Source organism: Mrakia frigida (genome assembly GCF_051309035.1).
Source record: "Mrakia frigida strain ATCC 22029 unplaced genomic scaffold BDY24scaffold_33, whole genome shotgun sequence".
Lineage (NCBI taxonomy): Eukaryota > Fungi > Basidiomycota > Tremellomycetes > Cystofilobasidiales > Mrakiaceae > Mrakia > Mrakia frigida.
The window spans coordinates 124,166-148,341 of record NW_027481248.1 but is presented as its reverse complement, the minus strand read 5'-3'; the positions used below and the strand labels follow the sequence as shown (position 1 = coordinate 148,341).

Below are 24,176 nucleotides of genomic sequence, written 5' to 3'. Positions count from 1 at the left end.
TCTCTCCGAAGAATCGTCCAATCTCGGCTTGAAGAGCGGCACTGTTGACCTTCTCTTGAGCTAGAGCGGCGTCCGAGGCTCGAAGCTCATTGAGAACGGCGATGAAGTTCGAGGAGTCGCTTCCGTTGGAGAGGGGAGGAGGGACTGGTGCTGGAATCGACGCTGCTGGGATGGGTTGGGGCTGAAGCTGAGGTGGTGGTGGTGGTGGAGAAGGGGCGTTGAAGTTGGACGAGTAGGGGTTCCGGTTGACGTCGTTGTTTAAGGGAGGAGGAAGCTGTTCGTTCGAAGACGCGCGACGAGAACGAGAAAGCGTGAGCTTCGATGCTGACTCGCTCACTCGCAACAAGCAAGATACAAGTCTACATACCTGAGACCCAGATCCACTCGCCTGACCAGCAGACAACGAACTCCTCGCCCTCTTCGACTCCTGCTGCTCCCTGTCCCTCTTCTTCTCTCGATCCCTGAGATCGTCCGAATCGTCGTCGTTCGAGGGATCTCGTCTGAAAGGTCGTTTAGCTCGTTCCGGTTGAAGTTGAGGATCGGGTGAGTGAGCTGAGTGAGAGACGGTGCGAGAAAGTCGAGAAGGACCTTTTTCGAATCGATTCCAGCGGACGCGTCGATGCAAATGCAGAAATGATCAGCTCTCTCTTCCATTCTCTCACCACCCAGCGGGTCGAAACCAAGACACTCACCAGCACCACTAGAACCTCCTCTTCCCTGCTGCTTCTGTTGCTCCTCCTCCTTCCCAAACAAAGGACACCTCTCGTCCCTCCCATTCATTCCCGCGCACTCCTTCCCGCTCTGACCGTTCCTCCTGCATACAAGACAGCGAGCTTTGTGAGATTTGCTTCGTTGGTCGGTAGAGGGGTTGTTGTTCTTGGAAGTCGAAGAGGTTGAGTTGGAACGAGAGAAGGAAGATTGAGAGAGGTTCGGGTTTGGTCGAGAGGATTTGGAGAATGGCGGTTGGGAGAGGACTGGTACAAAAGATGGATCAAAACGGTCAAACCATGAGCTCTGTTTCGTTCGACTGATAACGACGGCAGGTTGCTATGGAAGGCAGAGAGAGAGACATACACGAGCAGTCCAAATCGTTCGCCTCGCACCCTTCGCACCTCCTCCCCAAAGCCCTATCCCCTCCTTTACACCTCTTGTCCCCAGCATTACAGAAGACACACTTCTCCCTCGATTGAAGAGCAGGTCCGTCTGTGAACGATCCATCGTCGTCGTCCCTAGAACGAACGACCAGACGGAGCGAAAGGAAAGGTCAGCTCGAGCTCTCAATCTCCCTCTTCCTTGTGCCTCATCCCTTCGCTCCTCTTCTCCTCCACGCTGAGAAAAAAAATCCAGATCACAAGCAGAGGAGCTCACTTCTTGACCCACGCCCACTTCTTATGATCCTTGGGTCTGGACGACGAGCCCTCGTCGTCCATCTCGACATCCTGACTCTCCTCCCTTCGACTTGACTTCGAGCTGCTCTTTCCCTTATCCCTTCCTCCACCGCCTCCGTCGTTGTTGGCGTGGGAGTCGGAACGAGAGGGAATAGGGCTATGGGCTTCAACTGGATCTGGAGGTTCAAACCAGCAAGGAAAGAGAGGACGATCAGCTCGACCTTCTTCCTCGGAGAGAGAAGCTCAACAATCCGCCTCCTTCCTCCCCTTCTCCCCTTCCAACCCTCCTTTCCAAGCTCGTCTTCTCTCGTGCAGATAGAGAAAATAGATAGGGGACTTACCGTCGAATAAAGAAGCCATGGCTCTGCTCATCATGCTGGTGCTCTCAGGATCGAAAGAGGAAGAGGTCGAGGAACGCTGCTGATTCCTGCACGATCCTCCGGATTGCATCGTGCGAGAGTTTGCTCTGGATTGGAGTGAATGGGTGGATGGGAAGGGGACACTTAGGAGAAAGAAGGGAGAGCTGGGGGGGGGGGCAAAGGATCGAGATGGGAGGTGAGGGAGGGTCGTGGTTTGGGGAATGGGCAGGAAGGTCGAGCTCGTTGATCGACCCCGCGACTCGTCGGAGGTTGTTTTCTCGATGTTTTCGCAGCTTTGGATGCACTCGCGAGCTTATGGTCCTCTCTGAGAGTGAGGGTTTTGCCCCGGCCGGAAACTGATGGACTCATTTCCCGAGGAGGAGATTCAGACGAGAAGTCGATGTTCAACGCGTCGCCTCCATCCCACCCTCCTTGCCCGTTTCATCGTTTGCTTCCTAGTTTCTCGAGAGGAAGGGCGGAAGGAAGACAAAAAAGTTACGGTATGTATACACCTCCGTCTCCGTCTCGTCTCTTTCCTGCTCCCTCGAGCCCTCCCTTGCTCCTGCTGCCTTCTCCTCCCGCTTCACCGAAAGGAACACACGGACGGTCTTCTAAGCTCCACACTGCATGCAGAAAGCGAAAAAAAAAAGTCACACGTCAGTTCCGGTTCGATAGAAGGGTAGGAAGCAGGGACGGAAGCGAGGTCTGTGGATTCAGGAGACGTATGAGTCGTCGAGATGAAGCAGAACTCACGAAATGATCCCCGACAGCAGGAACGGCCGTGTTGAGCAGGAGGGAAACGATGAGTCCGTAAAGTCCCAGGACCTCGCTGTTTACGTCGAAGTGAAACCGAAGAAAGAGGGAGGTCAGTCGGGTTTCGACGCGACGGAACGTGAGGTCGACCTCAGGGGGAGACAGAGAGGGGAATGGAGTAGGATGGAAAAGTCGGTACTCACGCGAAAATGAGGATGAGGACCATGGTGACAAAGATCTTTTGTTCGTAGACGTAGGTTCGAACGCACTGTCGGTTCGGAGGGAGGGAGGAGGGGAGGAGTCAGTTTGGCAAGGAAACGAGGAGGAAAAGCTGCTGCCTGAAGGTGAATTGCAATGCTAGCGTTCATGGATGAGGTCGATGCTGCTCAAACGCATCAGAGTGAGGCAGGAAGCGAAGGGCAGAAGGAGGTTGGAAGGGGACGGAAACGAGCTTCGATCCTCCTTCCCTCCCTCCCTCTCTTCCATCGCCCTCCCTTCCGCCCTCCTCCTTCCCATCTCTCCCCACCTCTCCTACAGCCGCCCCATACCTCCCTTGCACCCTATATGACCGACCAAAGCAGAAACAAGACTCACAGCATCTCCAACAATCCCAATCGCGTATCCAGCTGCCAACCCCGTCATTCCACAACTCAACCCAGCCGCCAAATGCACGAACCCTGCGTACAGCGAGTAGCTAGCTTCGGGAGTCAACGCTCCAGCAATCAGAACCGACACCACCAGTCCGTAAACGCTGGAAGAGCCAAAGCAACGGCAGCGAAAGGAGGAGAGAAGAAGGAAACGGAAGGTGGTGTGAGCTTGGGTCTCTTTTGTCGGATGAGGGCGAAGAAGGGTAGCGAAGGAGGAGGGGACTCACGCGATGATTCCTGACATGACTACTGGGATGAGAGATTTCATGATGAGATCTGGTCGGAACTGTCCGAGACCGGCGATCTGAGAGGAGAGAGAGGAGAGTGGGAGGGAGGAGGGAGGGAAGGAGGCGAGGTGAGCAAGGGTTGCGTTCTGCTTCGTTCGAAGGACAGAGGAGGGATGAGACTTACTCCGATACCAGACTTGGAAGTTCCGTAAGCAGCTCCGACGGCTGTAGAGGTTGAAAATGAGAGAGAGAGGCAGGGAGTCAGACGAGAAAGAGAAGGCAAACGAGGGGAGGTCAAGGAGGAGCAGGGAAACGAACTCGAGAAGATCATCTGGAAGAACGAAAGGAGAGTCAGCTTCGAGGTTTTCCAGGAGGATACAAAGAAGAGAGGAGTCTACTCACTGCGCTAGCCACACCAGCAAAACCGAGAAAGGGGGCGTAAGGGGGACACAGACTGGCAGGAACGAAGGAAGGAGGAAGAAGCGAGATGGGGGAAATGTCAGCTTCAGCCCTCGTCCCCTTCTCTCTGAGCTCTTCGAAGCCTAGAGACTCACGACATGTTGAAACGAGTCTCGATGGACAAAGGTAGGGGAGAAGGGAAGAAGTTGGGTTTAGGAGGTTGTGGTGGTGAAGAGGGAAGGTGCGAAGCGACTCGCTTGAGGCCGTCGTCGAAATCGAAAGCTGGTAGAGGGAGTGGAAAGGTTCCCTCAACGACCACCTCAGACGTCTATACAAAGATGTACCCAGGAGCTAGGAAATCAAAGGCTACGGCTGCTACCAAGTGTCAGGTTAGTCCAGCATCTCTGGTTTGGAAGGAGGAAGGGAGCCGACAACGTCGACGTGCTCGCGTTCCCTTCTCTCCTTCCCTTCCTCCCCTCCCTTTCCCTTCAGTCCTCTCTCTCTCGACCTCTCTCACTTCGAGCGCATATACTCACTCTGCTTATTCTCTTCTTCCTGTTCAACGAATCCAGAAATGCCTCCACACCGGACGTGAGTCCCCTCTCTCTCTCTCGCTCAGCTCCTCCCCTTCCTCCCTCCCCACCACAGGCTCACACCTGTTTCCGCCTTCGTTCCACAGACTACACCTACGAATGCAAAAACGACCGGCCGTACGCTGCTCGACCTACTCGAACTCAGCAACTCGTAAAGCCTAGCAAGAGGGAGAAGCCGTCCGTTGAGGTTCCAGAGGAGTTCCTGTCGTGAGTTCGGCCAAAGCTCTTCCCTTCGTTTCGTTTTGTCTCTCGACGCCTTCTTAGGTCAAGTCGACTCGGAGCGGTAGAGCTGATTCGATTCCAAATCGTATTTCACTTTGGCAGCAAATCCGGTACGGCTGCTAGAATCTTGGAGGCGAAGAAGAAGGAGAGGGAGGAGAAGGAGAAGGAGAAGGAGGACGAGAGGGCGAAGAGGGAAGGGTGAGTTTATTCGTTTCGTTCTCTGGGTGAAGGATTTCTGGAGCGTATAGCGGGAGTGGGGGGTGGATGTGGCTTGCGATGGAGCTGTATCTGGAGCAAAAGGGAAGAAGGGAGGAGCTCGTCCTTCTCCAGACGAGCTCACGTCGAGACGACCTCGAGCTCGCTCTTCTCACCATCACGCAACTGCATCTTTTCTCGTCTACCGAAATACTCATCTCGATCTCCTCCTTCAATCAAGGACCATTGGATCCTCGCCTCGTTCTTCCATCCAACCCGAAACTGAACTCTCCTCCCCTCCTCCCTCTTCTCTCCCTCCAACAGCTCCTCCTCTTCCTCCTCTTCAGGCTCCTCCTCTTCCTCCTCCGGCTCTTCCTCCTCCGGCTCAGGATCCGACTCCGACTCGGACTCAGGTTCCTCCTCCTCCGGATCCGATCGCTCTCGAACCAAAACCAAAACCAAACGCAGACCTCGATCTCGTTCGCGTTCGGAGAGCGGAAGCCCTCCTCCTAGGCAGCGAAGGAGGAGAAGTTCGACGCCCGCGGAGGAGGACGTGAAGGGCAAAGGGAAGGAGAGAGCCGCCGGAGAGAGGGAGAGCGATAGTAGCAGGAGGAGGAGTAGGAGTCCTGAGAGGAGGAGGGATTGAGCTGGCGCGTGGGCTGAGGGAACGGGAGACGGGTGTAGGATTAGCCTCATAGAGAGCGCGATGTAGGCTGGTGGGTCATGATGAAGATGAAGTGTCTTTTTCAGTAGGTGTGGCGCGAGAAAATCTTGCAGGCCGACAAGGTTAGTAGCAAGATCGACGAACATGGGGCGTCAGCTCTCTCTCCTTCCTTTTCGACCACCACCCATCTTTTTGATGTACCTAGCTGCAGCGCCCAATGACGAGACTCTCGTTCGTTCATGAGCTTCCTCAGTCCTGATAGGGAAGCCGCGTCGAAAGCGACTCGTCGTCGTCGAGGCTCACCTGTGTGCACGCTCTCTCCCCCTTTCACTCTCGGCTCAGATGCCCGACTCAGAGCCGATGTAGCAAAATGAGCTAGCGCCTCGAAAATGGCTGCTTTGATCAGCTCCTGGAAACGAACAGACAGCCCGGGAGGTTGAGAGCGCCGTGTCGAGAAGTCCTCAGCTCTTTTTTGCCTCGGAGCTACACATCAGCCACTGTTCGGTTCGTAGACACTAAAAACATTGTATATATAAGGTCCGCAGGAGTGGAAATCAAGGGAAGGGCGTCGTCCTGATTGAGAACGACTGAGAAATCGCGCGACGCGTCTCCTCAGCCCTCCCGTCTCCCTCTCTCTAGGAAACCTAGCCACCGAAACACCTCACACGTCCCCCGCAGGTTCTCCCCCTATCCTAATATACAATGATCTCAATCTCACTGACAACACCCTCTTCAAAAAATACCGGAAGAACTCTCCTTTCTCGTCAGTCGTACGATTCCCCAACGAGTTTTGCTGATGCTCTCGACCTCGTCACTCTTCGCCCTTCATCGATGAAAATCTTCCAACTACAAAAGATGAATCTCATGCCTCTCTTCGCACTCTTTATCGCGAAGAACGCCCGAAAGGCCAGCTATGTTAGAAGCTCGAAGAAGGCGTGTTTCTCGCAGAGCCAATCAAACACCCTGCGGTTCGTTCGAGCTTCGACTCGAGCCCCTTCTCTCCTCCTTCCCATACCACCAACGACCACCGAAACCTCTTTTCTCTTCCCTCCCTCCCTTCCCTTTCCCCTTCTCTTCGCTTCCCCCTTCAAAACAATGTCTTCCAACCCTTCCACCTCCGTCCCTGCCGTCGTTTCCGAGCCTGCCCCCGTCTCTGCTCACTCGCCCAACAAGATCACTCAGGCTGATCTCGAGAAGCACGCTGAGATCAAGGACATGTGGCTCCTCATCTCCGGAAAGGGTCAGTACACGTCCCCTCTTCCGTTCATGTGTCCTTGAGGTCGAGGAGAATGTAGGGAGCTCGTAGAAGGAGGAGGGCTGGAGCTGAAAGCGAGCGAGCTGACTTTCCTTCCTTCCTTCTTTCAGTCTACGACACCACTGCTTTCCTTGACGAGCACCCCGGAGGTTAGTCGTACCTCAATGTATTTCTCGACCTCTCCGGTAGCTGACTTTCCCTCTTGTCTCTGCGAGAATAGGAGACGAGGTCATCATTTGTGAAGCTGGTGCGTTTGGCTCCCCTTCCTTCCTCCTCCTCCCTCCGATCCTCCCTTCCTCTCGCATCCCGGGACTCACACAGCTTTTGATTTTGTTTCCCTTTCACAGGAAAGGACGCTACTGAGGCTTTCGAGGATGTCGGACACTCTGAGGAGGCTAGGAAGCTCCTCGAGCCCATGTTCGTTGGCGATTTCGATGGAGTCGTGAGTCCCTCTCTCTCTCTCTCCCTCCCCGTCTTCCCTCTCCCTCTCCAGAAGCTGATCGCGGCCTCTCCCTCCCGCTCTGCAGATTTCCAAGAAGGTGCAGAAGAAGGCCGTCCCTGGACACAAGGACTCGTCGCCGTCGCAATCCGGGTGAGCTCTACCTCTCTTTCTCTCCTTCCTCTCTCTTCTGCCACCTTCGTTTCGAGCTCAACTCTCGACCCACCCCCTCCTTCTCTTCTCCCACGGCGTTTGCTCACTCCTGTCCGTCTGCCTTTTCTTCTTCTGTGACTGCAGATCTTACCTTTTCGTCTTCCCTCTCGCCATCGTCGTCGCTTACCTCGCTTGGAGGTTCACGCTCGCCAACTAAAGAGAGGAAGCGTCGAACGACCTCCCTTCTCCTTCCTCTTCCGAGCTCCTCCTTCCCTAACAACACTCCTTCCAACAACTCTACAACTCTCCGCACACCCCTTCGACCCCATATCAGCATAACTCCATCTTCAACCTCTCTCCCTCCATCCTCGAACTTCAACCCGGCGGAACGAGACGACGAGAAGGAACCGCGAGCTCAACTCTCCTCCTCCTCCCACCTCTGGCCCTCCCTACCTCGCCCTTCGACTCTTCTTCTCTCACACATCTAGCTTCATCTTTCCCTCTCCACCCGCATCATATACGTTTTTAGATCTCTGCCTTCTTTTGCGCTCGTTGGGCGATCTCCCCTTCGTTTCGCTTTTCCTTCTCCCTTTCGGTTTTCCAGGCTGGGTTCTCGCTTCCTTTCTCTCTGTTCGTTTAGACTTGCTTAGTGTGGCTGGAGGGTTGAGGTCGTTGCTGGTAGTAGGAGGATGGATGTACTGCACGAAACCACTTTGCGTGAAGGAGGAGAGAGGAAAAGAGCGAGCTCTTCGACGCGTTCGACTCGTCGTCGCCCTCCGTTTCTTTTTCCGAGCTTCGCATCCTTTGCGACTTCATCAGCCCCTGCCTCTTTCCAGAAAGGTAAAGATCAACACCCCAAACTCAATATAAAAACAATAGCCCTTTAGTTGAATGAAGATCTCCACCCACATTCGAGCGCGCCTTCTTTTCACTCCCTGTTCCCAAACACCCATCCGCCCTCCCTCCCTTCTCTCCTTCGATGGACCCCCCGGCAGCTCTCCTCCCCTCTCGGATATCCAACCTCTCTCTCCTCGACCCTTCCCAACAACCCTCCCACCACCAACAACAACAACAAGCTCCTCGAATCCTATCAAAGTTCGATCCCAAAGCAGCAGGTCTTCCTTCCAAACCTCAACCCTCCTCCTCCTCCTCCTCCTCCTCTCGTTCTCCCAACCGACCTCACCCCGGAGGACCTCATCCCGGCCAGCAAGGAGGAGGAGGAGGCGGTGGGAATGGACTCTTGAAGCAAGCCATGAGTGGAGCTTCCCTCGTAGCTTCAGCAGCAGAACGGTTCGGTCCTTCTTCCTCTTCCAACCATCAACAACACCCACCCCACCCACCTCGTCCTCAATCCTCCTCCTTCCAACCTCAATCTCATCTTCAGCAGCAGCACACAGCTCAAGGCATCCACGGACCAGCTCATGCGACTCATTTGAGAGTCGTAGCTTCGAGTCTGGGAGCTTCGACCTCGACGGCTCAGGCGAGGGGGCTGCAATCCGGAGGAGGAGGAGGAGCGGGTGCGGGAGGAGGAAAGATGGATATCGGCAAGTACGATGGTGGGTTCGAAGCGGATGAGAGGGAGAGAGGTGGAGCAGGAGGAGAGGCGAGAGGTGCTGGAGGGGAGGAAGGAGGGGTTATGCTGGGGAAGGTGAAGGAGTTGGACTTGAGTAGTGGAGGAGCTGGGAAGGAAGGAGGGTTGAGGTGAGTTTGGTTTCTTTCTTTCTTTCGTCTCTTCGTGTTTCGTTCTGGTTTCTGGGAGAATGGGAGCTTAGGGGTTGGAAGCTGGGCGCATATAACTCTCGTTCTTTCTCAGCTACTGAATTCTAGCAGCAGGAGCAGCGGAACGAACGAAACAGCTCTCCCTTCCTTTGGACGAAGCTGACTCCCCTCCTCCCTTCCCTTTTCCTTCCTCTCCCCTGCTCTTCAACCCCTTCGCAGCCGTCCTCGTATACACCACAACTGGTCTCTCCCTCAGTTCGAAATCGGTCGTCCGCTTGGAAAGGGGAAATTCGGAAGAGTCTACCTCGCTCGAACCAAGATCGCTCCTCACTACATCGTCGCGCTCAAGTGCATGTACAAGGCTGAGATCGTGGCCAACAAGGTCGAGAAGCAGGTCAGGAGGGAGATTGAGATTCAAAGTAACTTGAGGTGAGTGGGACGCTCGCTGTTTTGGGTTTCTTTATGGAGAAGGAGAAGGAGGAGAGCGACGTCGACGCTGACTGATTCGCGGTCTCGCTTTTGACAGACACCCCAACATCCTTCGACTTCACGGATACTTCCACGACGAGAAGAGGATCTTCTTGATGATCGAGTTTGCTGGGAAGGGAGAGTTGTACAAGCAGCTTCACAAGCTGGGTCAGTTTTCGGAGAAGAGGTCGTCGAGGGTGAGTCTTCTTTCTTTCTTCTTCCTCTGCTCTTACCCTCCTTCATCACCTTCAACATTCCGCACCCAACAACGGTCCTTCGACGACTATCCTTCCTTCCATCGTCGACACCCATCCATCGACCCAGCCCAAACTGCTCCTTTCTTTCCCGTCTCCTCGTATCGTCGTGCTGACTTTGCGTCTTCGTCTCGTTCCTTCCCTCTTTCAGTACATCGCACAAATGGCCGATGCTCTCTCCTATCTTCATCGAAAACACGTCATTCATCGAGACATCAAGCCTGAGAACCTGCTCCTCGGAATCAACGGAGAGCTCAAGATTGGAGATTTCGGTTGGAGTGTTCACGCTCCTGGAAACAGGTAAGCCTATATTTTCTTTGTTATCTCTTTGTCTAGTCCCGTACATACTCGTTCGAACAACTCGCATCGAGACCTCCCTCTTCCGTCGCTTCTGCGTCGTGCCCGTTCTGCGTTCTTTCGTTAAACGCGTCGCTGATTCTCTTCTCCTTCCTTTTCCTGCCTCGTTCTTTTGACAGACGAACCACTCTCTGTGGAACTCTCGACTACCTTCCTCCTGAGATGGTTGAGGGACGAGAGCACACCGAGAAGGTCGACTACTGGGCGCTCGGAGTGCTCGCTTACGAGTTCCTCTGTGGTGTGCCGCCGTTCGAGGAGATGTCGGGTCACAAAGGTGAGCTCTTCTTCTAAACTCTATACTCTCAAAGCCTTGCAGCGAAGCATGGACCTTTTTCAGACGGAGCAGGAGTTGGAACTCAAACGAAACTCGCGTCTCCGTTCGAAGCTCGTTTGCTGACCTTTGTCGTTTCGCCCTCTTCTCCAGAAACCTACCGCCGAATCGCCAACGTAGACCTCCACGTCCCTCTCCACGTCTCACCGGAAGCGAAGGATCTCATCGTTCGAGTACGTCTTCGCGCTTCTTTATTCCGACTTCGAACATGCTCTGACTTTCCTCCTCCCTCTCCTCCTCCAGCTCCTCCAAAAAGAGCCCGAACGCCGTCTCCCTCTCGTCGAAGTCTCCCGTCACCCTTGGATCCTGAAGTACAAAAAGAAGGGAGCCAGTGGGAGCGGTGCTGCTGCTGCTGGGCACTGAGCGGGAGTGAGGGAGGGAGCGAGGGAAGGGGAGGAGGATCTTGGTCGTTTCGGTGGTTTCGTTCTATTCGGTTCTGTTCTAGGTTTCGGGTTTGCTATTTTCGTTGTTCTTTTGCGTGCGTTGAGGAGGGTTTGTACTTCGTAGAGGAGGAGGGAGGGAGAGAGGGCGGAGAGATCGCTTCGCTTCGTTTCGTCATGCGCTTGCTTTTATTGAGTTGCGTTCGCGCTCTTGCTCTCAGGGATAGATCGGAAGCTCGTCTCTAGCAAGTTGGATTGCTACGACCCTCTCCATCAGAAGGGAAAGGACAAGTGCGGGCGACTCGAGGGCGTTCCAAGCCCCCCGACCTCGTTCAGCCCAACTTCGCTTCCTTCTTCCTTCCCCTCCATCCTCGACCCCACTCTTTCTTCCTAACATCAGCGACCTCCGCTCCATCTCAATCATATCAAGCTCGTCGTAATGGAGAAGACTGGATCATCTTCATCGTCTCAGCCATCAAGGAAACGAGGCCGGGAGGCGGAAGCATCGAGCTCAAGAGGGAAGTCAGCTTCGAAGGCGGGAGGAGGAGCAGGAGGGAACTCTAGTGGAGGGGACGGGGTGGCTTCTGGATCGAAGATAGGAGCGTCAGGATCAGGTCAGTCCATACATCTTCGTCCTTTCAACTCTTTCCAAAGAAAGAGAGAGCAGTCCAAACCCAAAACGTATCGAGCTCACCTTCCCTTCCCTTCCTTGCCCTCCCCTTCTTCACCAGTCTCGAGCTCAGCCACGACATCTCAGGCTATCCAGATATCGAGTGACGACTTCAAGACTTTGAATGAAAAGTTCGGAAGGGAGTGGACGACTCTGGTTTGATCAGCTTTCGTTTTCTCCTTCCCTTGTTGTTGCCTCGAGCTGATCACCCCCTCCTTCCTTCGCGTCTTTCCTTACCTCATTTCAGACGCGTCTCGCCACCTCGACCTCGACCTATGAAGACCCTGACGTCCCCTGTGCTGTGTGTGATGATCATCTAGACGACGAGGAGAACGAGATCATCTTCTGTGACGGAGGAGGGTGCAACGTCGCGGTTCATCAAGGTGAGCTTGTCCTCTTTCTTCTCTCCTCGACCTCTCCTCTCTCAGATTATCGGAAGCTGACTCGTCCTCGATCATCACCGTTTTGACCGCCTCAGAGTGTTACGGAGTTCAAGTCGTCCCGGAAGGGAAGTGGTTCTGCCAGAAATGTAAACTCTCTCCCCGAGATCCCGTCGTTCGTCCCGATCCTGCTCTCTCTTTCTTTCGAGCCGCATGGAAAATGGAGGATGCCTTCAGTTCTGAACTTTTTTCCTTGACCTTCCCTTGTATCCCTTCAGACCTGCGTCCTATGTCGTCGATCCATCGGAGCCTTCAAACAGACGACCAACCAAGGAGAGTGGGCTCACGTTCTCTGCGCCAGCTACATCCCTGGAGTCTCCTTCGGCGACTACTCCAAACTGGAACCGGTCAAGGGAGTGGATAAGTGTGTGAAGGAGAGGCAGAAGATGGTGAGTAGCAGGTCGCCCTCGCTTTATCCGCTGCTCGTCGCGTTGTGGAGACAAAGCGCTGATTCCCTCCGTCGCGCCCTTTTCTCTTCGCAGAGGTGTTCGATTTGTCACGAGAAGGGAGGAGCACCGATACAGTGTGCCGAGAAGAAGTGCTGTAAACCGTTTCACGTCAGTTGTGCGAGAGACAAGGGTCTGCTCGAGTCGATGGCTCAGGAGGGTCCGACGCTCCTTCCCGACTTCGAGCGAGGAGCTATGCCGAGAGTCTGGTGCGAGGTTCATCGACCGGTTAGTTTATCTTTCCTTTGACTGCTCTTTTGTTCTGATCCCTTCCGTACGAGACGAATCGAAACGCTGACCCTTGTTCCTTTCCGACGCGTCCTGATCCTCTCACAGAAAGGTATCGTCGACAACCAGGCCCAAAAGCTTCTCAAGATCGAACAGAACAAGAAATGTTGTATCAACCTTGCTCGAGCGAAGCAGACTTCGAATGCCTCGACAGCAGCGAGGCGTCTGGCGGTGAGTTCGAAGTCCTCCCCTTCAACGCGTCCTTCCTCTCCTTCGCTCTTTCCTTCGATGGCCAGACTACTTCATAACTGACTCTGCCTTGGTCAATTCTTGTTTGGTGCCTTAGGATCTCTGCTCGTCAACTCTTCAACAACTCAACCAACCTCTCCCTTCGCTTCACTCCCAACCCTCCGCTTTGCATCCCCCCTCCGACGCCTTCCAACGAGCAGGCTCCGAATCTTCCGTCGACTCGGACTCAATCGGAGGAGATACACCACCGCCGAAGCGTTTCAAGTCGACCCACTCTCATCCCGTTCGTCCGGTTCTCTTTCCCTCCCGCTTCGTCGACCTGACCTTCCCTCTTCCTTCGTTCTTTTGCTTCGTCAATCAACCAGGCTGACCAGATCCTCGACCTCGAGAGTCAACTGGAGGAGAGTCACACCAGAGCTCAAGAAACTAAGGAGGAGAACAAGAGGCTCAAGGCTGAGCTTGCTGCTATGAAGAAGAAGGTTCGGACGCGTCTCCCCTTTTACCTTGTCCCCCTTCAACTCGAACGCAGAACTCACTTTTCCCCCCTCTTTTGCCTTGTCTCCCATCGTTCTCAGACTGCCTCCGAGACTCTCGACGCCAGCAAGCTCAAAGGTCGCTATCAGAAAGCCTTCCAAGGTCTCAAGGCCGAAGTCGTCAAGAAGGACGATGAACTCTCTCGTCTCAGAGCTAAAATTGCCGCTGGAGGAGGAGGAGGAGGAGCTGAAGCTGGACCTTCGACGATGGCTTCGGGATCCAGTGGATCTACGGAGGAGCCGAAGAAGGAGGAAAAGTCGGTGGAGCATCAGATCAAGGTTTGTTGTCTCTTCCGCTCTCCCTTTCTTCTCGACGCGTCAACACCTCATCTCGCTGGTTCTGGCTTTTATACGCACCGTACGCCAAACCCGAGACTCCAGCTGACTCGTTTCCCTGTTTATCTCCCGTTTCTTTGTCGTCGCAGTCCGCTCTCAGGAAGAGAGACAAGGAGTATCGCAAACCCATGGCCGCTCTGCAGCACTACCAACGAACGTGGAAGTATTGGGAGAACGAGAGGGAGAAGACCGACGGGTTCTTCAAGGATAAGGTTGCTGCTGAGACGGAGGTGAGTCCACAGCTCTCTTCTCTCCGAATTTCGACTCGAGGAAGGCGAGCGAGAAGACGACGACGAGGTCGAGAACAACAGCTGACTCTTCTCTCCTTTCTTTCTTCGCTTCGTCCGCTTGTTCCTTACAGCTGGCTAAGATCATAACCGAGAACGAAGCAAAGGATTCTGCTAGAGCGAAGGAGGTGAGCTCGACCTATCCCTGCATCTCATCGTTTCTTAAGATCTCATCTCATCGCGTCTCCGACTCCCTCCGTCCCTCCCTCCCTCTCCCTTCCTCTCTCTCTCTCTCTCCCTCGCAGCTCACCGACCTCCTGACACTCTACGAGCACGCCTCCCAGTCCCTCCTCCTTCCCATCCCAGACGCCGAAAAACTCGCTCTGGTCTCGCAGCATCTGGGAGAGATGGCCGTTCTTTTGGCGACGACGAGGAGGGCGGAGGAGGAGGAGAAGAGGGCCCGGCGGGCTGCTGAGGAAGGAGGAGGAGAGGGAGGAGGAGAGGGATCTGTTTAGACGAGGAGGGGGAAGGGAGGATATACTGTTTGTTTGGTTCGTTTTCTGGTTCGGAAGGAGAACGAACTCGAAACTCTTCGTTTTTCTTTTCTCCTCCGAGGTCCAGTTGGTTGGGTTTTCAACGCGTCGGTTTCTCTCGCGTCTGTTTCTTTTGCTTCGTTCGTTCCTTCTGTCGCATCAGTTCATCGGGGTTCTCACTACTATGTTTCTTTCCTTTTCCGTTGTCTTCTTTCTTATCAGTCTTGGTGATTTCTTATCTATCTATCTTATGTCGTTTCGTTTCCCTCTTAATCGTCGCGTTCTCGTTTCTCGTTTCTCCGTCTCTCCTCCCCGTCCCGCTCCTTCTCCTCTCTTCCTTCCCTCGAAAAGCTTCGTCAGCGATCCGTCCATCCCATCCAATCAATCAATTCATTCGTCGTCGAACCCTCCAGACGACGACGAGCTGTAGACCTAACCTGTCCCTTGTTCCAAAACGAAACCAAAACAACGAAGAGCGATAGCTAGACTAGACTACAGTACAGGAATCGAAAAAACCCCTAAAAACACAAAAGAGATCGAACGTTCACGAACGAACCAACGACCGAAAAACCGCGCGTTCCGTTCCCGTCACCTCCTCCCCCTCGTCAAACTAGTACTAGGCTCGACCTCATCGACCCTCTCCATCTCCTCCACCACCACCCCCCCTCCTTCGTTCCCGTCCGCTCGTTTCCTCGACCGACTCCTCCCTCCCGTCGGTGGACGACGACCTCTGGAGCGAGACCTCGACGCGTCAGACGCGTCTCCGTTGCCGTTCGAGTTCGAGTTCGAGTTGGAGTTGGAGTTGGAAGCGTTGAGCCTCCTCTCCTCCTCTGAGGGAGAAGAAGCCTCGTTCAGCTTTGTCGTCCGAGCTTGGTGGGAGCGTCCTCGACTTCTTGATCGAGACGTTGGCGTTTGAAGTCCCGAGGAGGAGGAGGAGGTCCCCGTCGAAGGAGACGTGACGGACTGATGGTGGTCGGTCGAGGAAGGGTTGAGGGTGTCGACGGCGAGGGTGAACCTCCTTCCGAAGGGATTCAGCGAAGGGGAAGTGGATGTCGATGTCGAAGGGTGGTTGGAAGTCGAAGACAGGGTGTTGTCGTCTCTTGGACCTCCTCGACTCCTACTCCTCTCCCCTGCTCCTCCTCTCAACTCGAACGCCGCCGCACCCCCACCCACTCCCGCACCGGCAACTCTCTGCCTACTCCTACTCCTACTCCCACTCCTCCCCTTCCTGACCTCCTCCCACCCTTGTACCCACTCGCTCGTTCCGACCTCTTCGACCCCCCAGCGTTCCTTCACCTCCACCTCCAAACACCCCTTGAGCACCTCCTCCGCCTGCTTCCCTACGACGATCCCTTCCGGTAACTCCCACAGCCCTCGAACGATCTTCATCTGCAAGCGAGGTTCGAACGCGTCCTGGAAAGGTAACGTTCCCGACGTGAGGAGGAAGAAGAGGAGGACGCCGAGGGACCAGATGTCTTGGGCGGGCGAGATGGGCGAGGGACCGTGGGAGGAGTGCGAAGGAGGTCGGAGGAGTTCGGGGGAGGCGTAAGGGAGAGAACCGGGTGGGAAGGTGGGTGGCGAAGGAGGTCGTTGTTGTTGTTGTTGTTGTTGTTGTTGACGGGAGGAGGGGAAGGGAGAAGAAGCGAGACGAGGGTGAGGGGAGGAGATGGTGTGCGCTCGATGAACGGAGCTGAGGTTGGGTGCGTAGGTTGGTTTGGGTTTGGGTTTCGAAGGGGAAGGGGAAGGGTTCTGGTTTAGAGGAGTTGGCGTGGTGGAAGAGGGAGTCGAGTCGAGAGCGGGAGGAAGAGGAGACGCGCCGCCGGGAGAATTGGCTGTGGACGAGGAAGCAGGACGGTACCGAACTGCTAGACCAAAGTCAGCGATTCTACAGCGGCCCTGTAAAGAACGAAAGACCAATCATCAAAGAAAAGACGCGAAGGAAAAGAGTCAGCCTCGACGCGTCCCTCTTGACTCCCTCCTTCTCTCTCGGACTCACCTCCGCATCAATCAGCACATTCTCCGCCTTCAAATCCCCATGCACGACCCCTTCTTCCTTATGCAACCACCTCAACCCTTCCACCACTCCCTTGAACAACCTCCTCGCCTCCCCCTCGGGCAACGCAGCCACTCCCCTGGACGAGGCTCGGAACGAGGAACTCATCCTGATCCCGGACGCTGACCTTCCTCGATCGTGCTCCCTGTGCCTCTTGACGTAGTCGAACAGCGAGCCGTTGGGCATGAAGGGCATGAAGAGGTAGGAAGCGTGAGGGGTCGAGTGGTGCGAGAGGAGAGGGACCAGGTGAGGGTGCGAGCAGGAGAGGGAGGACCAGAGCGCGATTTCTTGGGAGATTCGTTGAGGAGTTGGGTTGGTAACGTTGGAGGAGTTGGAGCGAGTAAGAATGATTTTAACAGCCTGAGGAGGGTGGAGACGTTCTTTGGTTTCAGCGTCGACGACTTCACGAACGATTCCGGATCCTCCTTGACCGAGAAGTTTTCCCAGGACGACGTGAGGAGTGGAGCCTGCTGGTTGACCTTGATCGTCTGGAGAGACGGGTTTGGACGAGGAGGAGTTTGAGGAGGAGGAGGAGAGGAAGATGGAGGATCTCGGGGAGGAGAAGGCGGAGAGGAACGAGAGAGCTGGCGAGAGGAGAGGAGGAGTTCGGTCGGGTTCGACGCTCGGAGGAGGAGGAGGAGGAGGAGGGTCACTGAGGGAAGAGAGCGAGTAGGAGAGCGGGTTGGGGATGGAGAGGTGAAGATTTTCTTGGTGGTTGTTGGAAGTAGAAGAGGAAGATGGGATTGGGTGGAGTCCTTCGACGGGTCCAGAAGGAGCTTTGGCCGTCGCTGCTGCTGAGCTCGTAGCTGTTGTCCTCCAAGGCGAAGACGATCCCGAGTGATGGAAACTCCTAGATTTAGGTCGGACAGGGTGCGACTCGCCATCGTCTTCGTCGTCGACTTGACGATTCTCCACCGAAGGAGGAACCGACCCTGATCCTCTCTCTCGTCTCCTCCTTCTCGTTCCTCCATCTACAACCATCCACTCCTCCTCTTCCTCTTCCTCTACAACAATCACGACATCCTCCTCCTCACCACCCGCACCGCCTGTATAGACGAGATCCTCCAGCGTCAAGGGTGCTGCTTCTCCATCTCGAAGAGCGCTCGTCGAGCTCGAAACCGTCTGCTGACCTTCCTCGACTCGTTGGAGACAAGTCGAACGAGGAAGAGCGCTGGAGGATATAGATTTGGAGGATGAAGAGCGAGGTTCTGATGATGAAGTGGTAGTAGACTTCCGAGGTGGAGCCATTCAGAGTTTTTACAGGGGGGATTAAGGGGGAGGAGGAGGAGGTTGGGGAGGGAGGGAGGGAGGGGAAGGAAGGAAGACCTCGAAGCTCACTCTTCGTTTCGGCTCTCTCGCCGGACGAATCCTTGCGTTTCAGTTTTGCGATGGAAATCTCGTGGGCAGATTTTCTTTTTCGGACTGTTTCAGTGGGTTGGGGAAAATGACCTACGGACTCGGATTATTGGAGGAAAAAAACAATCAAAAGGGAAACAAACAGCCCTCTCTTTCCTTTCGCCGACGCGTTCTTGATCTCTCTTTCTTTTTCTTCAACACAAAGCCTCACGAAAACCTCTATAGATCCACCCAAAACGAAATAATCACCCCTTCCTAACCAACCTGAACAAATCCGCCACGAGATACAAACTCCCACACACCACCACCAACCCATCCTCTTCTTCTCCCTCCTCCATCATCGCCCACTTCAACGCTCCCTCCAACCCTTCCTCTTCCCCTTCTTTCCCAACCCAAACCTCCCCTTCCTCCCCTCCCACCAGCCCACCAACGCACTCCCTGAGCTGTTCTCTCCCCACCGGCCGAACCCAAGGCATCCCCTCCACCGGCGTCGTAAACTCCACGCACGCGACGCGATCTCCTTTGCGTAGAAGAGGAAGAAGGGTTTGCAAGGGTGTTTTAGGAGGCGAAGAGGAGAGGGAGAGGATGAAGGTTCTCCTCCTCGGTTGGGTTGGGAGGGGTAGAGAGTCGAGATAGGACGAGAGGAGGGAAGCAGAAGCGGCGTTGTGAGCTCCATCGACGAGGACCGTCGTTCTTCCCGTCCCTCCTCCTCCGAACGAGGAAGGAAGCTCAACCCAAGAGCATCTCCCTTCCCATTCCACGCTTCTCACTCCCTCCTTTAACACGTCATCATCCTCCAGGAGGGTAGCGAGTTCAGGGAGGATCGACAGCGGGACAGCGTGCGTTCGGAGGACGTGCAAGGTCGTTAGAGCGAGGGAGAGGTTGTCGATTTGGTGCGATCCTGGGAGAGGGAGGTGGGTGAGGAGGAGGAGGTTGGCGGAGTCTGTTGTTCCCGTAGGTTTGGATCCTCGGAGGTTGGTGGGTAAAGGGGTGAGGACGGGTTGAGGAGGAGGAGGGGAGAACGGCTGAAGACAAAATGGTTGGGACGCGTCTCCTTCTTGGTCTCCTCCCTCCTCTCCCTCGACGTCCACCTCTCCAACGAACGACTCTGCCGCCCAAACGACCTCGGCTCCCTTGCTTCTCACAACCTCCTCAACCGCCTCCAGCACCTCCCTATGCTTCTGTTTCCCTCCGACCAACACTCCTCCCTCTTTGACGATCCCAGCCTTGCCCGTCGCGATCTCCCCAGGTGTGTTGCCGAGAAAACCTTGGTGATCGAGATCGACGGAGGTGAGCACGCAGGCTAGGACGAGAGGGGTAGGGAAAACGTTGGTCGCGTCGAGGATTCCTCCCATGCCGCATTCGATGATCAGGACGTCGACCTTCCTCCCGTCCGTCCCTCCTCCTCCTCCTCCTCCTCCTCCTCCTCCTCCTTCCCCTTCAAAGATCCTCAACGCCGTCACCGTCAAAAGTTCAAACAAACTCGCTCCCGTCTTGTTCTCCTCGTCGACGCGTTCCACGAGAGCTCGGACTCGGTCGTAGCGAGCTCGAGAGACGGGACGACCGTTGATTCGGATGGCGTCCTCGACGGATACGAGGTGAGGAGAGTTGAACCGACCTGTGGAGAGACCGGAAGCGAAGAGGGTTGAGTCGAGGAGGGCTGAGACGGAGCCTTTGCCGTTGGTTCCTGCGATGTGGACGACGGGGATCGAGAGGGGAGGGAAGAAGGAGAGCAAGGAGGTGATTCGTTCGAGGCCTGGGTTGATGGACATGGCTGAGAGGGAGGGAGGAAGGTGTTGGGAGAGATGGGTTGATGATGGGTTTAGATAGGTGTGCGAGGGCGATCTGTACAAGACGGGAAGAAGGAAGAAGAGAGGGCTGATGAGAGACGTCCGGACACGAGCGAAGGAGGGAGGAGAAGGAGACGTCGAGCTCACCAATCGAGCGAAGAAAGACGCAAGATGATCGAGCTTCCGACTTTGAGAACCTTCTTGGGATGCCGTACGAGTTGTCGATCCTTCGATAAACTAAAAGTCGTCTGGAAGAGCGAGAATGGAGTTGGGGAGGAGACGAGCGAGAAGAAGTCGAACCTCGCCCCTTCCCTCTCTCTCTTCTCTCTGGCTACTAACGCTCACCCTCCCTCTCTCAGGCTATGGCACCACCACCGCCCCCACCTCCAGCTCCGCTACCACCCTCTACTCAACCCTGGAGAACTTTCTCCTTCTTCAACTCGACGGATGTCAAGGACTCTCAGGACCTAGCGAGCTCGCCGGAGGTCTTCAAGTCTCCGCCGACCATCTCAGCTCTCGAGCCTTCGTCGATAGAAGGAGGATCGCTGCTTTTGGCTGATCTGGATGGGAGGATCAACGTGCTGGGTCAGCTTTGCTCGCTTTTATATCTACGGAGAGGCGGAAGTGCTGGGGAGAAGGAGAGATCAAGCTGACCTCGACGCTCCTTCGCTCTCTTCCCTCCTTCCTCAGATCGCTCGTTCGAAGGGATCCGAAGCTGGATCGCTTTCGAGGATGGAAGATGTACTCATCTCATGGAAGCTAGAGGAATCGCTGTCACTCTAGGAGTAAGTCTGTCTTCCAATGAAGACCGAAACCGCTGGCGAGCTCGAGGGAGAGAGAGATGGGATCGAGCTCAACCTGACCCCTCCCTTCCTTCCTTTCTCCTCTTTCTTCCTTGTTTCTTTGCAGGAAGAAACCTCGACTCCTTATCCGATTCTCAAGATCTGGGATCTCCTTCATCTGGACAAGAAAACCAAGACTCCCATCCTCCTTCGATCCATCAAAGTCCAGCACGGAGGACGACCTCATCCCGTTCGTCTCTCGCTTCTCCTCTCCTCCCTTCTTCCTCGTTCCTCTCTCTCGCTGATCTTCCCTCTCTCTTTCCCTCGTAATTATAGATCACCACCTGCACCCTCACCCCCTCCCTCTCCCATCTAGCCATCGGTCTCGGCGACGGTACCCTTCTCCTCTACCGCCATCTCTCCCAATCCCTCTCGCCAGCCTCGCCTCTCACCTCCCTCCCGAAACCCAAGATCCTCCTTGAAGGATCCGGAGCAGAACCCATCACGGGTCTTGTCTTCAGAGAACGGACTCAGGATATTCATCTGTGGGTGGTGACGACGGGGAGGGTGATGGTGGGGCACGTGGCTGGCAAGAGGAGCGGAGGGGAACTGAGGGTGTTGGATGAGTTTGGAGCTGGGTTGGGATGCGTGAAAGGGCTGGTGGACGAGAGTGGGGAGGGAGGGATGGTGCTAGCGAGGGATGAGGCGGTTTATCTGTATGGGACGGAGGCGAGAGGGATGAGTTACGCTTATGAAGGTGAGCTTGGACGAACGAGAGGTCGTTTTTCTCAATCGTCGAAACGAGGCTCACTCCTTTTCCTCTTCTGGCTTCGTTGCAGGTCCCAAATCCTCGATACACTCTTTCAAGAACAACGTCATCATCGTCTCCCCTCCTTTCGTTCCAACCGTCACTTCCACCTCCCAAACCGTTCGCAACCTCGCCAGAGCTCAACCAGCGACGGCTTCCCCGACGGACGTCGCTCGTCTCGCCGTCATGGATCTCGACACTCAGGTCCTCAACTACTCGGGAACCTTTAAGGACGGCGTGAGGGATATCTTCTGTCTCTGGGGATCGATCTTCGTGCTGGGGAACGATGGGAAGGTCAGTTCCTTCTGCTCTCGATTCGGAACGCGTCCGACTCGTCTCTACTTTTCGGCTGACTCGTTTCGTTTCGTTTCGTTTCCCCAGATCTCCAGACTCGACGAAGTCCCCCTCTCCGCCAAGCTCGCTCACCTCTTCTCGAAATCCTACTTCCCTCTCGCTCTCAGCGTAGCCAAGTCGCAGAGCATCGGAAAGGATGGCCTCGCCGACATTCATCGTCGGTACGGAGATCATCTCTACGGGAAGGGAGATTACGAGGGAGCTGTCTCTCAGTACGTGAAGACGTTGGGAGAGCTGCAACCTAGTTACGTGATCAGGAAGGTGAGTGCTTTTGTTCCTGCTTAGGAGAGGAGGTTGAGCATCGAGCTGATTGATTCCCCTTCGTCCGTCCTCAGTTCCTCGACGCTCAACGAATCAACAACCTCACCACCTACCTCCAGGAACTCCACTCCGCCGGACTCGCCAACTCGGATCACACCACTCTCCTTCTCAACTGCTACACCAAAACCTCCGACGTCGCTCGCCTCGACTCCTTCATCCGAACCACCGAGACTCGAGGTCCCAAAGGAGAGCTTCCCTTCGATCTCGAAACAGCCATCAAGGTCTGCCGTCAAGCGGGATACTACGAGCACGCCGTCTTCCTGGCGAAGAAGTTCGGAAGGCACGAGGAGTACCTCAGCATTCAGATCGAGGACGCTGGGGATTGGGCGGACGCGTTGAGGTATCTGAGTGGGTTGGGTCATTCGGCTGTGAGTCCCTCTCGGTCGTCTGTCTCGTTCTTTCCATTCCTTTTCGTTTCTGACCTTCTCTTGGCTGAATTGCAGGCCGAGGAGAACATGGTCCGCTACGGAAAGACCCTCCTCTCTCACCAACCCGCCGAAACGACCGACCTCCTCATCGACCTCTGCTCCGGAACCCTCTCTCCCCAACCCTCCTCCTCCTCCTACCTCAACGGCAGCTCCTCTTCCTCTCCGTCGACCCCAGCACCAAACTCCAACCCTACATCCTCCCCTCCCGTCCCAACCTCGAACAGTCCAGCCTACCTCAACGTCTTCAACTCGGGACTCAACTACGGTCGAACAGCCGTCGAGGCAGCAGCAGCAGCAACAGTCGCTATCGGAGGAGCTTTCCCACCCCTTCCAGGTCCCAGTACCGCTCGTCCGACGAAACCTACTCTCGAAGGAGTCGAGCCGAGGTCGTCGAAGGAGTCGTTCGTTGTCGTCGAGGAGGAAGGAAGAGACCAAGGACCGTCGACGACTGGACCAAGCTACATCCCTCCTTCCCCTCGGCAGTACTTTGCCCACTTCGTCAACCACCCCAATCAACTCCTCCGGTTCCTCGAAGCCGTTGCTCTCGCTCGATGGAATCAGAAAGTCGACCTCGCCTCCTCTTCGTCCACTCGACGCGTTGCTCCTCCTCCCGCCTACGACTCCCAACCCCGAACGAACGACGAGGACGAAAACGACGACGGGAACAAAGTCGACCAACGAGTCGTCTGGAACACTCTCCTCGAACTCTACCTCCTCTTCTCAACGACCAGAGCCGGATCGAGCTCCAAGGAGACCTACAAGCTCAAGGCTCTCAGACTCCTGGAGCAAGGAGACAAGATCCCTTACGATCCGACGCACGCGTTGATTCTGTGCTCGACGAACGGGTTCACGGAGGGGTTGGTGGAACTGTGGGAGAAGTTGGGGATGTACGAGGATGTGGTGAGGTTCTGGATGGAGAAGGAGAGGGAGGACGAGGACGAGGACGGCGACGAGGAAGGGAAGGGATCGACAACGCCAACTCCTCGGCATGCCTCTGAGGAGGTTCTCTCTCGCCTGCGACTCTACGGACCTACCCAACCCCAACTCTACCCTCTCGTCCTTCGGTTCCTCACGTCTTCGAACGCGCTGCTGGCGAGGCACGGGGAAGATCTGAAGGAGGTGTTGGAGACGATCGACGAGGAACGGATCATGCCGACGTTGGAGGTCGTGCAGGTGCTGAGTAGGAACGGGGTGGCGAGTGTAGGGGTGGTGAAGGATTGGTTGAGGGAGAAGGTGAGGGGGATGAGGGTCGAGGTGGATTCGGTGAGTCGCGTCGCTTTCTTGTCCTCTTTGCTTTTCCTTCCTTCTTCTTCGCTCGCTTGTCCCTTCGAGCTGAACCGAGTGCTCTTCATTTCGTTGTTCGTCCAGGACAAAACGCTCATCACGTCCTACCGAACGGAAGCCCAGTCGAAACAGAGGGAGATCGAAGCTCTCACGGACACCTCGAAACCTCAGGTCTTCCAAGTTACTCGATGTACGCGTTGCAACGGGACGCTCGATCTTCCAAGCGTCCACTTCATGTGCAAGCATTCTTTCCATCAACTGTGAGTGCCACACGCAACCCTTCCTTTTCATTCGCTCTCCCACCATTCTTCTCGTTTCGTCCCCGTCCTTTCGCTGAACCTTTTCGTCCTTCGTTCTCGTCGTCGTTTCGCAGCTGCCTTCCCGACACCAACAACCCCGACTGCCCCAACTGCGCTCATCAACATGGACTCATCCGAGAGGTTCGAGCCAACCATGCCAGGGAGAGGAAGAACGAGCTGTTCGTTTCCGAGGTCGAGGAGAGCGAGGACGGGTTTGGAGTCGTGGCAGCGGCGTT

At 55.4% G+C, this 24,176-nt stretch overlaps 10 protein-coding genes across 10 annotated transcripts in view; 6 read left to right on the top strand and 4 right to left on the bottom strand.

Moving 5' to 3' along the window:
- Positions 1-890: 890 nt before the first annotated feature.
- On the bottom strand, positions 891-1,992 carry BDY24DRAFT_178282 (uncharacterized protein). Its single transcript, XM_076636311.1, has 3 exons — positions 1,730-1,992; positions 1,369-1,564; positions 891-1,229 (listed from the first exon to the last, which is right to left on the bottom strand). The coding sequence occupies exons 1-3, from the start codon at positions 1,836-1,838 to the stop codon at positions 1,001-1,003; spliced, it is 534 nt and encodes a 177-aa protein (XP_076493598.1). The 5' UTR covers positions 1,839-1,992; the 3' UTR covers positions 891-1,000.
- Positions 1,993-2,358: 366 nt separating this feature from the next.
- Positions 2,359-3,933, bottom strand: BDY24DRAFT_417977 (V-type proton ATPase proteolipid subunit; the record flags this gene model as incomplete). The annotated part of the gene is made up of 9 exons (XM_076643786.1): positions 2,359-2,370; positions 2,501-2,576; positions 2,704-2,768; positions 3,095-3,251; positions 3,375-3,451; positions 3,559-3,599; positions 3,693-3,705; positions 3,777-3,828; positions 3,929-3,933. The coding sequence occupies 9 exons, from the start codon at positions 3,931-3,933 to the stop codon at positions 2,359-2,361; spliced, it is 498 nt and encodes a 165-aa protein (XP_076493597.1).
- On the top strand, positions 3,819-5,535 carry BDY24DRAFT_178256 (zinc finger CCHC-type containing 10). The gene is made up of 3 exons (XM_076636310.1): positions 3,819-4,364; positions 4,453-4,573; positions 5,108-5,535. Exons 1-3 carry the CDS (start codon positions 3,932-3,934, stop codon positions 5,427-5,429), a joined length of 876 nt encoding a protein of 291 aa, XP_076493596.1. The 5' UTR covers positions 3,819-3,931; the 3' UTR covers positions 5,430-5,535.
- Positions 5,536-6,457: 922 nt separating this feature from the next.
- BDY24DRAFT_399720 (cytochrome b5-like heme/steroid binding domain-containing protein) lies at positions 6,458-8,002 on the top strand. Its single transcript, XM_076641868.1, has 6 exons — positions 6,458-6,687; positions 6,813-6,851; positions 6,923-6,949; positions 7,050-7,144; positions 7,230-7,294; positions 7,439-8,002. Exons 1-6 carry the CDS (start codon positions 6,543-6,545, stop codon positions 7,509-7,511), a joined length of 444 nt encoding a protein of 147 aa, XP_076493595.1. The 5' UTR covers positions 6,458-6,542; the 3' UTR covers positions 7,512-8,002.
- A 544-nt stretch (positions 8,003-8,546) lies between these two features.
- Positions 8,547-10,786, top strand: BDY24DRAFT_344164 (aurora family serine/threonine-protein kinase; the record flags this gene model as incomplete). The annotated part of the gene is made up of 7 exons (XM_076637543.1): positions 8,547-8,950; positions 9,233-9,442; positions 9,540-9,678; positions 9,887-10,035; positions 10,212-10,366; positions 10,517-10,596; positions 10,667-10,786. 7 exons carry the CDS (start codon positions 8,547-8,549, stop codon positions 10,784-10,786), a joined length of 1,257 nt encoding a protein of 418 aa, XP_076493594.1.
- Positions 10,787-11,014: 228 nt separating this feature from the next.
- On the top strand, positions 11,015-13,768 carry BDY24DRAFT_178095 (PHD-zinc-finger like domain-containing protein). The gene is made up of 10 exons (XM_076636309.1): positions 11,015-11,417; positions 11,535-11,629; positions 11,721-11,856; positions 11,952-12,028; positions 12,132-12,302; positions 12,396-12,587; positions 12,700-12,818; positions 12,934-13,119; positions 13,202-13,315; positions 13,412-13,768. Exons 1-9 carry the CDS (start codon positions 11,243-11,245, stop codon positions 13,305-13,307), a joined length of 1,257 nt encoding a protein of 418 aa, XP_076493593.1. The 5' UTR covers positions 11,015-11,242; the 3' UTR covers positions 13,308-13,315; positions 13,412-13,768.
- On the top strand, positions 13,098-14,482 carry BDY24DRAFT_399716 (uncharacterized protein). The gene is made up of 5 exons (XM_076641867.1): positions 13,098-13,315; positions 13,412-13,648; positions 13,795-13,935; positions 14,067-14,120; positions 14,238-14,482. Exons 1-5 carry the CDS (start codon positions 13,304-13,306, stop codon positions 14,445-14,447), a joined length of 654 nt encoding a protein of 217 aa, XP_076493592.1. The 5' UTR covers positions 13,098-13,303; the 3' UTR covers positions 14,448-14,482.
- Positions 14,483-15,704: 1,222 nt separating this feature from the next.
- BDY24DRAFT_326013 (kinase-like domain-containing protein) lies at positions 15,705-16,821 on the bottom strand (the record flags this gene model as incomplete). Its single annotated transcript, XM_076637065.1, has 4 exons — positions 15,705-16,214; positions 16,329-16,361; positions 16,462-16,561; positions 16,646-16,821. Coding segments are annotated over 4 exons (819 nt in total), but the record flags the coding sequence as incomplete, so codon positions are not given.
- Positions 16,822-18,119: 1,298 nt separating this feature from the next.
- On the bottom strand, positions 18,120-19,976 carry FOL3 (dihydrofolate synthase; the record flags this gene model as incomplete). The annotated part of the gene is made up of 2 exons (XM_076644818.1): positions 19,812-19,976; positions 18,120-19,719 (listed from the first exon to the last, which is right to left on the bottom strand). The coding sequence occupies exon 2, from the start codon at positions 19,644-19,646 to the stop codon at positions 18,120-18,122; it is 1,527 nt and encodes a 508-aa protein (XP_076493590.1). The 5' UTR covers positions 19,647-19,719; positions 19,812-19,976.
- The window catches only part of PEP5 (tethering complex subunit PEP5), a gene marked incomplete at its 3' end in the record, with an annotated part of 5,989 nt that continues 1,789 nt past the window's right edge, over positions 19,977-24,176 (top strand). Inside the window, exons 1-10 of the mRNA XM_076644224.1 lie at positions 19,977-20,249; positions 20,355-20,449; positions 20,574-20,696; positions 20,783-21,203; positions 21,286-21,548; positions 21,636-21,869; positions 21,944-22,297; positions 22,373-23,620; positions 23,726-23,901; positions 24,015-24,119. Of these exons, the coding sequence (XP_076493589.1) occupies positions 20,027-20,249; positions 20,355-20,449; positions 20,574-20,696; positions 20,783-21,203; positions 21,286-21,548; positions 21,636-21,869; positions 21,944-22,297; positions 22,373-23,620; positions 23,726-23,901; positions 24,015-24,119 (3,242 nt within the window). The 5' untranslated portion in view covers positions 19,977-20,026. The remainder of the gene's footprint in view (positions 20,250-20,354; positions 20,450-20,573; positions 20,697-20,782; positions 21,204-21,285; positions 21,549-21,635; positions 21,870-21,943; positions 22,298-22,372; positions 23,621-23,725; positions 23,902-24,014; positions 24,120-24,176) is intronic.

Bases quoted from the DNA above. Each gene is read 5' to 3' on its own strand.
- BDY24DRAFT_178095 (XM_076636309.1), top strand. From the start codon at position 11,243: ATGGAGAAGACTGGATCATCTTCATCGTCTCAGCCATCAAGGAAACGA. The intron at 12,303-12,395 runs GTGAGTAGCAGG...TTCTCTTCGCAG, and splicing joins TGAAGGAGAGGCAGAAGATG to AGGTGTTCGATTTGTCACGA. The intron at 13,120-13,201 runs GTTCGTCCGGTT...TCAATCAACCAG, and splicing joins AGTCGACCCACTCTCATCCC to GCTGACCAGATCCTCGACCT.
- BDY24DRAFT_178282 (XM_076636311.1), bottom strand. From the start codon at position 1,838: ATGCAATCCGGAGGATCGTGCAGGAATCAGCAGCGTTCCTCGACCTCT. The intron at 1,565-1,729 runs GTAAGTCCCCTA...TTGAACCTCCAG, and splicing joins CATGGCTTCTTTATTCGACG to ATCCAGTTGAAGCCCATAGC. The intron at 1,230-1,368 runs GTGAGCTCCTCT...CGTTCGTTCTAG, and splicing joins AAGTGGGCGTGGGTCAAGAA to GGACGACGACGATGGATCGT.
- BDY24DRAFT_399716 (XM_076641867.1), top strand. The intron at 13,936-14,066 runs GTGAGTCCACAG...TGTTCCTTACAG, and splicing joins AGGTTGCTGCTGAGACGGAG to CTGGCTAAGATCATAACCGA. The intron at 14,121-14,237 runs GTGAGCTCGACC...TCTCCCTCGCAG, and splicing joins ATTCTGCTAGAGCGAAGGAG to CTCACCGACCTCCTGACACT.
- BDY24DRAFT_178256 (XM_076636310.1), top strand. From the start codon at position 3,932: ATGTTGAAACGAGTCTCGATGGACAAAGGTAGGGGAGAAGGGAAGAAG. The intron at 4,365-4,452 runs GTGAGTCCCCTC...TTCGTTCCACAG, and splicing joins GAAATGCCTCCACACCGGAC to ACTACACCTACGAATGCAAA. The intron at 4,574-5,107 runs GTGAGTTCGGCC...TCCCTCCAACAG, and splicing joins GTTCCAGAGGAGTTCCTGTC to CTCCTCCTCTTCCTCCTCTT.
- BDY24DRAFT_399720 (XM_076641868.1), top strand. From the start codon at position 6,543: ATGTCTTCCAACCCTTCCACCTCCGTCCCTGCCGTCGTTTCCGAGCCT. The intron at 6,688-6,812 runs GTCAGTACACGT...TCCTTCTTTCAG, and splicing joins GCTCCTCATCTCCGGAAAGG to TCTACGACACCACTGCTTTC. The intron at 6,852-6,922 runs GTTAGTCGTACC...CTGCGAGAATAG, and splicing joins CCTTGACGAGCACCCCGGAG to GAGACGAGGTCATCATTTGT.